Source organism: Coenobita brevimanus, chromosome 59 (genome assembly GCF_032717465.1).
Source record: "Coenobita brevimanus isolate Jiangsu-jjx chromosome 59, ASM3271746v2, whole genome shotgun sequence".
Classification (NCBI taxonomy): Eukaryota; Metazoa; Arthropoda; class Malacostraca; order Decapoda; family Coenobitidae; genus Coenobita; species Coenobita brevimanus.
The window spans coordinates 23,929,114-23,947,256 of NC_137012.1; the positions used below are offsets into that span (position 1 = coordinate 23,929,114).

Sequence of the window (18,143 nt, forward strand, 5' to 3'; positions counted from 1 at the left end):
CTGTATAATTACCATTGAGCATTTTGGATTCCATTTTGGTGGTTTGTGTAATTAATGAACACCAAAGACTTTCAACCCCAAAACACTGTCAGATTGGGAAGCTTCCTAACACCTTGTAGCTACTTAGTGAATCTATCTACTTATCTAATGCCAGATGCCTTAATTCTGGAAGTGGTGGCCATAAACAAAATGCCTCCATGGCACCCTGTTCTCTACCATTTGACTGCCCTCCCTCCAACTCACAGCCCTTCTTTCATATACTGTACATACATCACTTCATCCCTGCATCTGATCCTTTGCCTCCCCCTCTCCGTCTCCACCTCATTCACATATACTGTCCTAGTCAGTTTCTCATTCTTCATCCTCCCCACATGGCCAAACCATCTTAGAGTATTTCTCTTAACACTTTCAGTCACATTTACATCAGTGCTGCAACAACTTCCTTATACTGTATCTCTTTTATATTGACATAGATTGCATAAATGATTTACAGTATTAATTAACATATCACATACAGACAAACCGGTGAGGAAAAGGTGCCAGGTAGCCTCCTTAACCGACAAGAATACGGATGTCGGTGTTGTGGATTGTGTAGGAGGTAAGAGCACCTAAAATTCAGTGCAGGTGGCTCATTTCAGTAAACCCCTTAAATCCCTTCAGTCCCAGGAGTTTTCTTTTTATATTCGTGACACCCAAAGTGATTTCACTTTGAAGAGACTATTCAAACTTGAGGGGCCTTCATTAACTCAGTAAGTACGTGGCAATCTCCTAAGCTGAACAGAAACAAAGCTGAACAAAATCAACTGGAAATAGCAAGAATATAAAGAAAAATATATTACTGGACTAAAGGGGTTAAAACCACCAACCACAATACTGGTGCCTGTAGTGGAAGAAAATTTACTTAAATTTTATATTTTCATGGTTTGTGTGAAAACTAGAATTATGAGAAATGAACAGAAATATTTAATCTTGAAGATTTCTATGAAACTTAAACAACTGTCTTACTGGACATGTACTGATAATAACATGCAATCAATCCCCTCTCACACACCCTGATGTGAACATAGGCATCTGGTAGTTTACAACCCCAGCTAGCACCAGACATGGCACCCAGAATCCGAGAATTGAAAAATGTTGAAAAGTACAGTACAGTAGTTGTAAAAAATAAAATGTGCTTATAACAACAGTAAAAAACAAACATCAGAAAGGTCATTATTATTATTTTTTTCTTATTTTAATGCCAGAGAACTGTATCTTTCTTGGTCAGATAAACAGCAAAACTGCTGAGCCAGCTGTATATGAAAAAGTAACCTATATTCACACACAAAAAAACTCCTGCTTCCTTCCTATTTTCTAGATTTCAAAAATAAGTCTTTCCAAAGGCAATGGTCTTTTTTTTTTTTTTTTTTTTTTTCAATACATATAGATGTGCAGATAGATATACGTATATAAAATTGTAATGGGTTGGGATTACTGCCTGAAAAATGTTTCCTCATTTGACAATTTTTTGTATAGCATGTGCCTGACGGATAATTTGGAAAATGGTAAGTGAGAGACAATAGACTCTGAAGAGAAATAAAAATCATACATTCTTAAATCCTTTAAGCATCATTTGAACATGACTGTCATGACTTTGCCAGTATTGTATTTACCCACTCACAGAATGATTGATCTTTTAATAACTGCCATCCATCCAAGGCACTGGTATGAAAGATCAAGATAAGCCTGTATATTTGTTTTAAAGTTATAGAGTATGAAAACACGTGGATATGTTTCATGTGAAAATGAAAACACTTGTAGATGGAAGGAGGAGGAAAGATTGAAGGAATGACATAGGAGGGAGGAAGGAAGGAAGAGAGAAAAGGACAGCCACCCGAGAGCAGCACTACATTGAGTGAGATGACAAGCCAAATGGTTTCCTGTACACCAGGAAACCATTTACTATGTTGGGTGGTAACCATATAACTAGACTATGGCGCCTGATGGTTTAGTGGGTAATTAAGGCACTCCAACCACATTGAGCCTGTGTTGGTTCATACCCATGGGATGATTGGGGTTTATTGCTCATGTAATTCTACTCAGGGTGAGTAAGGCTGGTTACTCTCATCTCAAATGTCAGGACCAACTTACCTAGCCCCGGGCTCCTATGTTTCTCATGGGGCAACATAGGTTTAGAATAGATGATGGATGGATGGAAAGTGAAAACAAAGCAATATAGAATATTACTAAAAGTACTGAAGTGACAGTAAAACTATGGTGCAGAGAATGAGCTGGTCTTGTGTACAATGTGCTACAAAACACTGACAAATTAAAAAAAAATGGATTGCTGGACAATTTTCATTTAACAAGGTTCCATTATGATAATTCCTGGAGCAATCCCTGATATAATTAACATTTTCACAAAATGCAACTATTAAGCGAGATGGTTAACACGGGATTTATTTATTTTTATTTTTTTATTTTTTATCAAACTGAGGACACATGTTTTAAACCACTTCCTCAGTTTTTCTCCACTCTGTGTGTCTTGATAGTATGCTAAATTAATACCATAATCATTTGCATACAGTACCATTTCATGATTTTTTAAAAGACTACATTATTGCATTTTTCTGATAGCATACTGAACTTTACATGTATATAGCAATCATAAACTGATCTTAGTAATGTCAGTGCATTCATATGGCAACAAGAATTTTGTTAATATACTGTACAACAAAACAGGGTGGCTGTGCAACACAATTAATATGGTAAGTCGTCTTTATACCTCTACAGATACAGTCGATATAATAAGCTATGCTTTCCAATGCTTACACATAATCTCCCAACAGTACTCCTGTAAATAAACACTGAAATACAAAATCACAGTACAGAGAGTGCTGATTTATTTACTGTTTTAATAAAATGAGGGGTAGCTATTTAAGAAATACATCGTTTATTGAAACAAGAAACAATAATCTGTACTACCCTAACAAGGATATGATCAATGATTCTACTGCCATATTAATCTGCCAGCTTACTGAGATGTATCTAATTTTTAAAAAGGGATTAAAATGATAAATAGAATAAAATAATAACAAAGCAGGTGAAAAGTGAAAATTAATGTACTGTATACATCTTAATTAAACTGATATATTATATAAAAGTGAGGAAAATTTTCTTAAGTCAGTACCATAAATAACCTATGAGCACTTTGATGGGAGGGGTGGCTAAAGGTACTGTTGACGGGGCTTCGTTTTTCCAGGGGCAGGGGCATCTGACCTTCGTAAGGACTCTGGCATCTCTACAGGGCCTCCAGGTTTCTTTGGTATGGGTGTTGGGTATTCTGTTGGTGTAGGGGAGAAAAGCCATATTCAAAATCATAGGTAAACTGCAAGGAATAAACATGCTTTATTCAAAGTAACAAGCTCTTCACTTAACTGAATGAAACACATGCAGTGGCCTGTCACTGGGAACTGAAGAAATAAATATTGATTCATTGTGTTTACAAAGCCTCCAACATGCTTGCTGGCATCAGCCTTGGTTGTCTAATGTTACCTGTCCATGCTACTTAGTCTCTAGCAGTCTCTCTGTTCAGTACTGTACCTAAGGTCACACTCTTTTACCTCATCCCAGATCTTTTATGGTCTGACTCATGAAACCCTACAACCAACATTCACATCTCATGCTCCACACCCATTTTTCATCCTCCATTCTTTCCACATGCCCAAACTGCCTTAATCAACCTGTTATCTTCACAACAGTAATACATTCAAGCCCCATCCTTCCTCTCAACTCTTCATTTGCAATCCAAATCCCCTATCAGGCATGTCATTCAAGGACACACCACACATTCATCTGACCATTATCATCTCTATACATTTGAGCCTACAAATGTCCTCTTCCTTTACAACCCAAGTATCACTATAATACAGCATTACACTCCTAACATATGCTGCATACAAGGACTCTTTAGCATGAAGGGAGAGCCCTCTCAATGTCAGGAGAGGCAACAGCTGCCTGAACTTCTTCCAATCACTTTATACCCTAGCCCCACCTTCTACACATAACATGTCCCTCAAACAACAAGATTCCTCCACACATTTGAGAGACTCTCCAGCAAGGTCAATCTTCTTCTTCCTCTCTGTCTCTACATGCTCTCCCTTACGCACCACACACACACAAAATCAGCAGCCTTGAATGCAAGGACTAGGAGGGCTAGGATTATGATTGAAGAGTTGAGAGGAAGGACAGAACTAGAATGAATTGGTGTTGGGATGAGGTGGGGTAAATTGAGAGGGTTTGTGCACGTTGAGTGGATGAAGGATGACAGTAGTGTGCAGAAGGTGTGAAATGTGAACATCATGGAGAGGGTTGCGAAAGGAAGAACAAAAAAGACCTGGGATGAGGTGACCTCAAGGACTGAATAGGGAGGCTGCCAGGATCAGCCAGCGTGGAGAACTGCCATTAGGTGACCAAGGCAGCTCTCCACACACATGCAAGCACAGTGGAGCCTTTATAAACAATACCTTCCTAACTGATACAGCAACACTGTCTTTTGTAGAATACTGTTTCAAAAACTTCTTAATCTAATTCTAATTTGCTCACATTTACTTACTGTATTCCTGTACCACTTGAGAGAAAGGATTGATTGATGGGCCAGAACTGGCACTCTTCTGAAGACCCCGATTCATATTAGGAGAACCAAGTGAGGTTCCACCTAGACGTCCATTTTGTGGGCCCCCAGACCCAGTACTTCCTTCCCCCTCCCCCTTCTCACCCCGCTGGCTCAAATATGATTTGAAGTTTGCAGCAACTGTCTTGGAATTCATTTTCAGTTTCCCAAAGGCTTTAACCAGAGGTTTTGGTGAAGTTGGGTTGGGCAGTCCTGCTTCTTTACTTTGTTGCTCTTTCACTGCTTTTGTTTCTTTTTGTGTTTCTTTATCCATGAAAAATGCAGATTTAGGAGGAGAGGCTGCAGCAGGACTAATCTGTTTGTTGACATTTGTTCTCCGTTTCTTAAAGGCAAGGATCTTGTGAAATATACCCTCCTCATCGGAGCTCTCAGATGCAGTCTCACTGTTTACAGCTATGTCCCCTCTGTCTGTATCTTGCATTGAGTCTTTTTGTACTGGCTTTGAAATGGGATATGTATCTGCTGCTTCAGATACCTTTGCCTGAAGTTCTGGAGGATGCAAGTGAGAATTCTGCTTATGATTCTGAGATGGTGGAGTTGATGAATTTGGCTGATATGATATGGATGATGATGCAGACTGATGATGTGGATGATGAGATGACTGAACTGGCTTAGGTGGGGGTGGCTGCATGTATGGAGAGTGGTGTGAAGGTGGTGGGTGGTGAGTAGGGGGCTGCAGGTGAAGATGAGGTGGGGGAGGAGGGGGATCTGGATACTGATAGGCAGCAGCTGTCTTGGCAGGGATGGCAGGTGGTGGTTCATCATCATTTGAAGGCCATGGCTGCAGAGAAGAGAAGTAACAAGCATTTATTACTATAAGATTTGAAACTCAGCATCTAGACTCCTCGTTACAGTACTGCTTTCTGCAGTTTATATATAATAAATAAAGCCTCAGCAGAACAACTCAAACACATCTGCAGACTAATTAAGTTCATGATTAAATAAGCAAAATTAGAAGTCCCATCCTAACAATGATCAACACATACATTTATACTGAACAGAAATACTGCAGTTTTTCATCAACTTTACAGAACATTAAGGGTGTGTAAACATTGCATGATACTGTCAGTTTGTTATTGAAAAACACATTCCTGATGCAACATTACAATGCTCTTGATCACTAGCATGCTGGCAGATGACACATTAAAATTTGTTATCAACAGTTAAGTGTGTATCAACAAGCCAGTCAGAAATGTGTTGTACTGACTTCAAGCAAATGCAAAACAACAAAACACTGCCAATCACAAGCATTCTTGACAAACAAAACTAACACATCAAAATAATCCTGCAAAAGTGGGTGGCCAGCAAGAGCACAGCAGCTGTGTCTCAGAAGTCAAAGAAGGAGAGAAGCTTGAGCACTAGCAAGCCGGGCTACCCCACACTGCACTAGTAGAAGTGATACTTCAGCCCAGCCTGCACAGGATAACAGGAAAATTCACTCTATGGACAGTAGCAAGGTATTTCTGCTGAGTATTACTTGTGCCTTTACATAAGCACAACCAGTCATGCAGAAGTTTGCATTTAAGTTTAAAGCAATGACTAACTACCTGATGTTACAACTCACAACTTCTATTCATACTGCTGAACAAAAATTTGCAATTAATGCACAACTGCATCGAGGATGAGTGAAATAATTTACTTAATGAATAAAGTCAACAATACTACACAGAAATCATTTATACTTCTATCCATCCATCCATCAACCCATCATCCAGTCCTATATCACCCCGCAGAGGAGCGTAGGAACCCGGGGCTAGGCAAGTTGGTCCTGACATTTAAGATGAGAGTGACCAGCCTCACTCATCCCTGAGTGGCATTATATGAGCAGTAAACCCCAACCACCCCTTGGATATGAACCTACACAGGCTTAATCCGATTTGAGTGCCCTAATTACCCACTAAACCACCAGGCATCATAACTTGGTTATATGGTTACCACCTAGTGTAGTAAATGGTTTCCTAGTGTACAGAAACCATTTGGCTTGTCACTCAGTGTAGAGTTACCCATAGGCAGAAAAAAAGAGGAAAGAATGAAGGAAAGAAAGACAGAAGAGGGAGTGTAGTCACCCGTAGGCAGAAGAAAGAATAAAGGAAAGAAAGAGGAAGGATGGAAGAGAGGAGAGGGCAGACACCCAAAGCAGCACTACATCAAGTCAGTGAATGGTGAGTGCCCCCACCTACCAAAAATTACACTTCTACCTTAGCCAAAATACAGTACAATAGTTTCTTTACTGCATATGGTTGTAAGTACAATATAGTACCTGAGTTGCAAAAAATGACAGTTCTCAATGTGCTCATTGGTCAGGAGGAACCAACAGACTAGTAACATGATCTCACCTGCTGCTGCCACTACAGGCAAGTCCCGGTTAACGAGTAATCACTTAATGAAAATTTGCTAATACGAGGTCTTGAAATTTGCACCACCGCCTGTTTAACATGCATGTAAAAATCCCAACTTATGAGAATCAAGACAAGGGTCGCGCCGCACTTGTCCGCCGTGTTTACATACGGTGCTAGGTAAACACGGCAGCTAAGAAGCAAGTTGCACGCTAGCTCTGCGAGCCTCTTCCCACCATATCTTTGTAAACATTCTTCCAGCCAAGCTTGCCCAATCAAGGTCGGTCTTGAAGCATGCTTTTTTTCTGTGCCCAGGATCACTGTATCACCATGTCTTCTAAGCATTCAATTGCGAACCTTAGTGCTCCCAGTGCTAAGCATGCTTGGCTTTCTATCTCTGTCACCCAGCAACTGGAGATACAGTAATTAGGAAGCACAATAGTGGTGTGCATGTGGCGGAGCTTTGCCCTACCTACAAGCTCTCATCCTCGACCATGTGCACCATCCTGAAGAACAAACAGAAACTGACTGATTTGGCTGCTTCGTCCCATGTGCCTCTGAGTGCTACCCAGACCCCCGCCCGTGATTGTGTGATGGAGAAAATGGAGAGCCTGTTGCGAGTCTGGTTGGAGGACCAGACCCAGGCCCGCATGCCTCTCCAACGCCGTTATTCAAGCCAAAGCAGTGAAAATGTGGGAAAGGTGCAAGAAAGAGTATGATGCGTGTGTTGTAGGTAGTGCAGGTAGTGTGAGTGTGAATGATGTGACGAGTGATGGCGGCGCATCGAGTGCTGACCCCAGTGGTGGTGCTAGCTCTGGGGGAAGTGTTAGTGCGGGTCCCAGCCAGGCCTGTGGCAAGCCCTCGCCTGTTAGTGACACCTTCACGGCAAGTGATGGATGGTTTGCATGTATTTAGAGGCATGCAAACCTCCATAATATCAGCTTTCAAGGCAAGGCGGCGAGTGCTGATACGGCCGCAGCCAAAGCATTCCCCGAGCAGCTGCAGAAGATCATTGAAGAGGACGGCTACATCGTGAGGCAGGTCTTTAACCTGGACGAAACTGGCTGCTTCTGGAAGAAGATGCCTTCCTGTGCCTACATCTCATGGGAGGAGCGGTCAGCACCTGGCTTCAAGGCCACTAAGAATCGCCTGACTCTGCTTCTTGGTGGCAACACTGCAGGGGACGCATGGCTGAAACCTCTCCTGGTATACCACTCCCAACATCCAAGGGGCTGCATGGCATATATCTCTATAACCTCCCTGTTGTTTGGTGGGCAAACAAGAAGGCCTGGGTGATGAGGACCTTGTTCATAAAGTACCTGACGGAATACTTCATGCCTTTCCGGAAGAAGTACTACAACAAGAACAACCTGGCCAACAGGTGTTTGCTCATCCTGGATAACGCCCCGGGACACCCGACAACCATCAAGGAAGTGTTCTCGAATGTAAAAGTGGTGTTTCTCCCACCTAACACCAGTGCCTTACTGCAGCCCATGGACCAGGGTGTGATTGCCTCCTTTAAGGCATATTAACCAGGAGGTGTATGCGGAAACTTAATGATGCCTTAAATGCTGGGAAGTCTGTCAAGGAATTCTGGAAGGCCTACAATATTAAGGAAGCCATCCTCAACATTAAGGAGGCCCGGGAGGAGGTGAAAGACAGGAACCTGAACGGAGTCTGGAAGTCGCTGTGGCCCGAGTGTGTGAACTCGTTCCATGGCTTTGTGGCTGAACTGGTGGCTGATGTGCAGAACGACATTGTTGCCCTCACACAGACTGCCGGCTTCGACAAGGTTAACCAGCAGGACATGGAGGAGCTCCTGTAGTCCCACTCACTGGAGCTGACAGATGATGACCTCTTCCAGCTCAACGAACACTGAGAGCAGGAGGTGGTGGAGGAGGATAAGCTGCCTGAGGTTAAGAAGCTGACCACCAAGTTCCTTGGCGACAACATCAACAAAGCGATGGGAGTGGCAAACAATATGCTGGATGCAGACCGTATTGTTAACCGGGCTATGAATTTCAAGACATGGATGGTGAAGCTGCTGTCGGGGTACGAAGAGCTGCTCCATCAGAAGGCGGCAAAAGCAACCCAGACCACCATCAATAGTTTCTTCCAGAAGAAACCTCACCCCAAGACTAGCACATCAGTGTTAGATCCAGGACCCAGTATGAGCAAGGCATGTTCCCAGGACTCTGTTCAGCTACCCTTCAGCTCCTCCCTCCAAGCCTTCAGCATCCCACACCCCACAGCCACCAGCACCCTCATCACTGTCGCCACCTCAAGAGGAAGAGGAAGATTTCCATGGCTTTGAAAGCCTCCTCTCGTCTTCGTCATCGAAGGCAGAGGTGGAGTTGGGCCTTTGATTCTCCCACCAGCCTCCCACCACCGCACCCTCTCAGGCCTCAGAGGGAGGAAACGAGTCAGCCAAGCGGTGGTGGAGCACAGCTGGCATACGTCACGGAAGACACTCGAACCCAAGTAAGACATCCAGTTGCCTGCTGAATATGTTTTTCTTCCATTTACTAATGCTGTTAGGTGTATTACCCTCTTGTATTAACCCCTTATTCCAGCTTAAAATAATCAGAAAGTCAGTTTGGGTGGTTTTGTGAGAGGCTGCTGAGAGGCCTTGTTCCCTAACCCTATTTTTCCCCACAAGTTCTTCACTTCGTTTAACGAGAATTCAGCTTACTAGCAAAATCCTTGCTCCTATTTACCTCGTAAGATTGGGACCTGCAGTGCTCTATCATGTGTGTTACTGTACTTGGGGGGGGGAAAGTAAACATCTAACCAAATGACACCTGGCAATCTAGTGGCTTAGGCACTCCAGCCAGATGGAGCCTGAGGAGATGGAATTTACTGTTCACATGATGCCGCTCAGGAGCAAGTAAGGCTAGCCACCTTTGCCTTAAATGTCAGGACTGAGTAGCAAGATCTCTGTTCCTTGTGGGACAACAAAGGACTGGATGATGAATGGATGAATTAAAAATAAAAAAAGCAATGTTGTTGTTGCTCAACCTTGGTCTGTCAGATCAAGCAGATCCATCAACCACAGGTAAACAACTGCACCTGTGGGGTTGTCCCATAGGTTCCCCACACCAGTGATGCTGTGTCTGTCTTAGTGTAGCATGTGCTTTGCAGTGCTCTATCATGTGTGTTAAGCTATGTGAGCCTATTCTACAAGCAGGGAATGTATCATCTGATTCCATCCAGTCACAATCTAAGCTGGTGGCTGAGGTTGGCTGGGTAATGCCTTGATCTACGCCTAGCTAGGTAAACTCAGTTACCTCTACTGAAGGCCTCCTCTGATGGGTTGATGTTGGGGGAGGAGGAAGTTTGTAATATAGTATTCTGACTGAGGTGTTATGCTACACTGCACCTAATGTTGAGTATGTAGGTATTTTTTCATTGCTTGTGTTTTAATGTCTGGAGGTGGGATGTTGTTGTAAAGGGGTTGATAATGTCTGTGTGATGATTGTATTATGTCCCTAAGTGTACTGTGTGTGTCTGTCACATGATGACAGGGATGCTGTGTACTGGCACAGGCTGCTGCATAAAGCTCTGTGCCTCTCAAGTCAAGATACTCTCTAACAGGGAGGACTTTAGTTTAAGAGTGTGAGTGAGCTCTTGGAGTGGTTTTGGTGCAGCCAGTGGTGATGTATAGAGCAGTGTTCTTAATACAGGTAGTCTGCAATGTGACATAGTGAGTACCATATCAGATAGGATGGGAACCCATGATGGGGAGGTATCAGGCATCACTGATATAATGCACTGTTTGTAAAGAGAATACTTCTTTTTTTTGCCTCAAGTCTGCCCCTGTAACTGCCATGAATGCTTTGAGTCTGGGGGTGCACCATCTCTTGATGTCATGTACATGGTCCTTGAAGGTGAGTCTAGAGTCTTATGTCACACCAAGGATCTTAGTGGAAGGGGTGTGTGGGACAGGTATACTGTTAAGTGTTATGTCAGTAATGTTCTTGTATTCACTGAAAGTGAGGTCTGTGCGGTGATGGTAAGCTTCCTAACATATAGGGATTCAAAAAATTATCCAGACTATATTTCACAACATCCCCAAATGCTTTGAGTATAAGCCTACTGTTCATTCACACAAACCACAGACATAGTTGAATGGAAGTTCGCTAATGGCTCATTAATCAGAGCATCTCTGGCCACTTTCTAACCTTACATCCGCAGCAAAATTTGATATGAAGATAATTTAGGATTTTTTTTTTACACTGTTAAGGTAAATGCATACAATATATCAATATTATAAATTTCATTATCTGTCAGAGTACTGGTATGGCAAATTACTATTAATTCTGAGGCAATTAATATGGTGCTAGGAGAGTCACAAATAAATGGAAAGGTCAGACCAAAGTAGAGATAAGTAAATGTGGAAGATCATTGCATTCCATAACATCACATGATTCTATGCATTCTATTAAGTGCTACTGTACACTGTGTCAGGAGGTCTCTGAAACACTAAAAAGTAAGGTATAATCAATGGAAGAAAATTTATTTTCCTTTTTCTACGTAAATAATATACTGTTATCTAGGAGAGATTTAAGCTCTCTGAACCCTGATTCTGAAATATTACTGGCAGGCAGAAAGCTCACTTCACACTATTTCTACAAAACTATAATACAGTAATACACTATTGCCATGTACCACTATTACATTAGGCTTAAATTTTAAGATGGAGTAATCTTTCAGAATTTGGGTCAATGCCATTTATATAATTAGAAAGAGTACAGGTATTCTGATGTAATACTACCATATGATTTTCTGTAGATTTACCTGTTTTCCTGTTAGAATACTTTGTCTGTGGCTGTCTTGAGCACCAGAGGAACCTATATAAAGAAAATGATCTAATATTAAAAGAGTGCACTACTGTACTGCATTTTTAGGTTAACTGAGTAAACACTGCAAGAGCGTCCAACCTTGTTACTACCATGCTTACATTCACCCATTCACTTATTCAGAATGTATTTAATATAAGCATATGTTATTTACAGAGAGCTGCCAAAGGTAAATTAACTTTGGATACATACTATACATAGCACAAACATCGAACTGCACAACAATTTGGCTATTAAAACATTTAAATTTAAATCTATTAATACTTTTACTGATTAGAGGATGACATGAAGCTTATTAACCCTTTTATTAATGCTATATAAAAATGAAAATTTACCATACCAAACTCCATTAACTCAGTTTTTAAAAACACTGTTATTTGTACTAGCTACTGTATCAGACATTACTCCCACAACATTAAGAGCTCTGGTTTGTTCAAATATTCAGAATTTACTCATAAAAACTTAGTGTATTATTCTGTCTGAAGATTTACCTTTCATATTAATAAAAGGGTTAACGTACATAGCTAAAATTACGCAGTACCTGGGTATTCTACAGTTTGAGCCAAATAAAGAATAACTTTGTATCAAAGTAGCTCCTGTTTACTGCAGAAACTACTTAAGTTCTTTCTGAAGAACTACTGACAAATAAGACAGGCTTGCTCTTCTAGTGTCAAATAGCTGAGCTTATCGTGTCAACATACTTAACTGCACAATAATCAACATTCTCTTGCATCACAGTACTCTGAATTTGTTCAGACCCATAACATCACTGGAGCATGAATCGACCAAATGTTAGATGAAGCTCCACTCAGCGAAATTAATCTGAAATGTTTCTCATACCCCTTATGAAATTTCTGTATCTTCCTCTTAAGCAATTTAGTACCCCACCTCGGAAGTTGAACACTAGAGATTACAGTATAATCTTTACTGACATTAAATAAGAAGTGACAAGTAATCTGGATAGCATTATACGAAAACCTGGTGCTAAGTATTAAGAATACAGAATGGTAATTAGTCCCAGTGGTGTCAAGTACTGCTGGGCTCAAACTACAGAACACCACAAATCTATGGCAGCACATTATGATAGTAGTACAGGCGACACACAACATACGCCTGTCCTGAGGTGGAGTGGGTTCTAAGGCACTCTGGCGAGGCAAGCCAGAATTCCTCTTGATACGTGGGGGAGCCACTGGGGTGCCATCAGATCCTCGAGACTCGCTACTACTCCCACAGTCTGATCGTGTGGGATGGCTTGACCCATGACGTCTCAGACGAACGGATTCCTCACCTAATATACCACATTATTTTTACGTTACATTAATCCTCATTGTACAGAAGATGGTGCTTTTAAATAATGGACTTCACAAATTTCTTCTTAAACTGGTAATGATAGTTCATTATAAAAAAAAAAATATAAAAAAAATAAAAAAAATTACACTTATTCACCAACTATATTGTGATCCTATGACCTCACCCCAAGAATAGGTAAATCATGACTGTTATGTAATCTATTTAAACAACAGTTTAGGAGACCAAAGTATACAGAATACAGAAAAGGATACAAAAATTTACATGCATAACTTACCAACAAATGCCATATCTCCAACGATACGAGCTTTGGTAGACTGATGTGTAGAAGGGAAGTGTGATCGCACAACAGCCGAATTTGAAGGCACATTTGAGTAGGAGGACTTTCCTCCCTTTCGCATTTCTACCCCTGGTCTTCCTGGCTGAACAGGTCTGTTACTCATAAACCCTGTCATGTTGTAGTAGGGAGACACACTGGCTGGATCTCGATTTTCACAGTTTTGCTGTATTCCTTGGACAGGGTTGGGAGAAATATTGGGGGATGTGCCACTCCCAAAACCTTTGGGTGGAGGTATGTTGTGGTAGGGAGTTGGAGATAGAGTTGACCGAGCTGGAAGGGTGGCAGTTGAGGGAAGGCTGTTGTATGGAGAAGATGGCTTCCCTGAACTTGCATTCTGAAAGGCAGTAATGTTATCTGGCTGTTTACCTCTGAATGCAGTGGTGGCAATGGTTCCATACAAAGAACTTCCATTTAGAAGAGGAGACTGTCTGCCTGATTTTGAGTCTGCTTTATCCAGTTTGACTTCAGTACGGCAATGACGGAGAGGAATGGGTGACCTGCTTTCTGTTGGTTCTTGGTGCTTAGTAGATCTTAGTGGCTGTTGTTGTGATTTACTGACCATCTGGGAGTGAAACCCTGTGAGCATGTGAGCATTAGCATAAATTGGTTCCTGGGGCTCAGTGGATCTTGAAGATGAAGTAGAACGTGACTGAAGGGTACTGTTGCTACTACCTGATCCCTTGGAGTTATCATCATCATCTACATACTTTGGCACCATAGTACTGACATGACCTGACTTCTGCCTTTCGAAGTTGTTTACCAAGATGTGGAATTCCTCAAGCTTTTCTCTGAACTGAGCATCTTTGCTACTGGATTTCTGGTTTAAGTTTGGCCCATGGTCTTCATTTACAGGAGGCTGTACTTGCACATACACACTGGAACTAGCCTTTAGGTGAGCCCCACCCTCACTTTTACTTGGCATGCCTGGCTGAGAAACATACTGCAAATTTTCCTGAATGGTAGGGCTTCTTTTATGTTGCTCAAGCACATGTTTTCCATTTTCAAACCATATAGTTTCATACTTATGAACATTCTTTGTTTGTTCTAGTGCTTGATGAGATTTGACATTAGAGTGTTTACCTTCATTCTGGATGACTGGGTTTACTGCTTGTCTGTAACTATTCCTCCTTTCTCTCGTTCTTAATCCCTGAGGTGCTACATTGACCTTACTTTTTACTTCATCTACATCCATGCTGGTGTCCAGAGACGAAACCCCACACTTACTAACATTCACATTATCTGAGGGTTTCACAGAGGTATCAAGGTTCTTTTCCTGTGGCTTTGGCATGAGGGACGGTACTGGAGATTTGTTATTGCCATGGAGGAGGTAGTCTTGACAATCCTGGTACACTTTCCTTGCTATTGGGTCAAGTTTTAAGTCCTTTTTCGTCTCTTCAAGTTTTGAGTCCTTTTTTGTCTCAGTATTCTTGTGACTTCTTTTCTCCTTACTGCCAAGAAGTTCATAGTTTACGGTTTCAAATACTTCATCGACACTAGCATTTGATTCACCAAAGTCCATAATTTCATAATCAGTGGAACCAGGTGTGGAAGCAGAAGTAGGTGTAGATACTGACAATGCCTGCGGAAGATTCTCTCTTGATACAGATTTTGTCACAGCATTATCACTTTTGTTTGGAGATGATGGTGTGACCTCATCATAAAGAGGAAATTTGCCACTAGTTTTCTTTTTCAATACATTTGGATCCATGTACAGATCATTAACATCTTCTTCAGTAGAATCTGTGTGCGACTGGCCAGTAAGATCACAGTTGGCATACTCATGTGGCTGTCTCTCCCTTGTTCCCCTTTTTGTTGGCAGTGGGACATACACAAACCTTGATGTGTCTCTGGCATCAGCATTGGGATTACGCATAACTCTTGCATTTACATACTCTTTAGCTGTTGTCACTTCTTGTTCAGCATCTGAAGTTGGGGATGGTTTTGGAGTTGATAATGGTGATGGACCTGATGCTTTGGAGATTAGTTTAGTATCACCAGCAGGCAAAGAGTGTGTGACACGAGCCTTAGAGGAAGAGGCTGTTTGTCCATGGATGATGCTGTTCAGCTCACTCTTAATGGCAGTCTGAAGCTCCTTTGGACAATCATAAATAGATCTATCTGAATGAGTCTGATGGATGCGGCGGAATGACTTTTCACTTGCAAATGCTGTGACATGTGAGGTATTCATCGATATTGCAGAAGAAACAGGCTGAGGTGCTGCAGGGAAGTCTGGTAGCTTATTACTTCTAAACCTTTCACCTATCACCCTTTTTGGTGGAATTTGAGGCTTACCATCCATTCTGGACTCAGATATACCACCATCTCTAGCAGTTTGAGACACAGGAGGAGAAAGAGAACTGTTGACATTAGGCATCTGATAAACTGACAACTTAAATCCTTCTCTTGGTGATGGAATGTCTCCAATAAAGTTTACATTTCCACTTTCAGACTTACTTAACACCGAAACCTCTCCCTTCCCTCGATCAAGACTGAAATATGTATTGATATCCACTTTCTTCCTGGCTAGTTCTGGGCTCCTAGTGGATGCTATGGTGTTGGTTGTTGCCTCAACTGGTCGAGCATACCTAAATGACTTGCTCTTTTTCACTGGCAAGGCTGGCCTGTCATCCACCCTTGCTAACAATGCAGAAGTTGATCCGTCTTCTTGTAGGTCATTCACTACATTGTTTACCCGTCTACGTGCCAAAGGGCTTGCAGACATTGGACTAGAAGGTGGCTTTGCAGCACTTACAACTGTGACTGGACATGTTACTTGAGCTTTAGGGGATGCATGTGGCAAAGGAGCACTGGCACTATGCTGTCGAGATTTTTCAATAATTTCGTAGGCTTTCTTTGTCTGCAAAGTTTCTTCTGCCCCTAGGCTGCTCTTACGCTTCACTCTAAAGCTCCCATCTGTCTCTGGATGAATGCTAAGACCTGTTCTTGGGGTGACACTGCTAGCACTTCTGGATAATCTAATTCCTGGTGGTGTTTCTGCCTCACCACTTTTTTCAAAAAGTTCCTTCAGCTTTGCAATGCTGGGTCTTCTTACAATTTCAGTGCTTTTATTTCCCATATCCTCATCTGACTGGCTACTTTCACTGTTGATGCTCACACCCAACCGATTCTCAACTGGCCTCCTTTGCGTAATTCTTGGGGATGGAGTTCTGCTCTTTGATGAAATCTGTGGGGAACTAAGATTTTGCAATGACTGGATTTCTATTCCATACAAAGGTGTGGAAGTGTTGTTGGATGTTGCTGAAGGAGTAACATTACAGGGTGACACAGGTTGAGGGCTCCCTGAAATGGGTGGAGTCAAGTAATCTCTCTTGATCTCTTCTGGTGATGACAGACATGGCTGGGTGACCTGCCTTTTGTGAGCTGCATTTTCTGCTTCTTTTTCATGCTTTGAATGTGGATAAACACCTAGTCCCAGCTTATTAACAAAGTAAGAGTCGAGATCAGGATTGGAGAGTGAATGGGAAAGTAAGCCATGTGACACAAGATTATCTGATTTGGTGAACCCAGATGGAGACTGAGGTGCACTGGACTGGAAAAATGGTGATGTATAGCTAATCTGAGCCTGACTGGGGGAAGGGAGAGAAACAGGGGAAGCTTGCGGAACAGGTGAGGAATGGGTGAGCAGTGGAGATGGCTGGGGGACAGGAGAGCCTTGGGCACCAGTTGAGGAGTTCTTGGAGAACTTGAGAGGCAGGGGTGGACCAGAAAGAGATCGTTCCAGGGTGCTGATGGGCGAACTGGTTGCAAGGTAATCTGTAGGGAAAAAAATGCTATTATTGTTCTTGACATGGACTTCATTGATGATAATTGTATTAACCTGCTCAAGTCTGAGGGACTTTTCCCAGGCTGGAAAATACTGTCTAGTGGCAACCTAAGGTTATTTTTAACCATGCTGAAGGGGTTAATGAATAGAGTTCTAACTCACTGAGCTTTATGGGATTTCTCCTAAGCTGAACAATATCATCTGGCCACAGCCTAACCAAAACATGTCATTATCATACTGAAAGAATTAGGTTTAAATAGTGCTATAAATCAGCAAGTTGCATTAATGATTTGTAACGTAATTTAATGTACTGCAGCAGTTTATTCTTTATAACCAGTAAATTATGCAGACTTTTCTTCCTCCACTATATGTAAGTACTTAAAGAGACATATTAATTAACTATCAGCAATTATGAGTATATTCCTGATGTATAATGCAACTACATATGAAAGAACACCATAAAATGTTGTTACAGTACTTTACACAGAAGCTACATATCTGATTATCTCTCTCTCTCTACTGTTATCTATATTCATCTATTTATATATATATATCAATATAGCTACTATCTATCTATCTATCTATATATCTATCTCTGTCTATCTAAACAAAAGAATCTGCTCATTCACAGTATGTGACATTTTGTTTGTGTGTTATTACTGTAATGGCATCTCTAAAGTCTCCCCATCTGAGCAAATCATGGCTTACACACATAATGCTTGTGGTGAAACAGCAGAAGAAAGCATCAAGAAGCTTTTAATTAACTACGCTGATCACAAAAAATTCACATTGTAAGATTAGCAGTGCTCCAGGAAAACAAGTGCACATTCAGTTCTTCATCATA

General features: G+C 41.6%; 1 protein-coding gene across 1 annotated transcript in view; it reads right to left on the reverse strand.

Annotated features, from left to right (window-relative positions):
- Positions 1-2,468: 2,468 nt before the first annotated feature.
- LOC145402866 (uncharacterized) overlaps positions 2,469-18,143 on the reverse strand; it is a 318,663-nt gene continuing 302,988 nt past the window's right edge. Inside the window, exons 9-13 of the mRNA XM_080274774.1 lie at positions 13,453-17,289; positions 12,970-13,155; positions 11,806-11,858; positions 4,595-5,453; positions 2,469-3,322 (exon numbers count right to left, since the gene is read on the reverse strand). Of these exons, the coding sequence (XP_080130900.1) occupies positions 3,207-3,322; positions 4,595-5,453; positions 11,806-11,858; positions 12,970-13,155; positions 13,453-17,289 (5,051 nt within the window). The 3' untranslated portion in view covers positions 2,469-3,206. The remainder of the gene's footprint in view (positions 3,323-4,594; positions 5,454-11,805; positions 11,859-12,969; positions 13,156-13,452; positions 17,290-18,143) is intronic.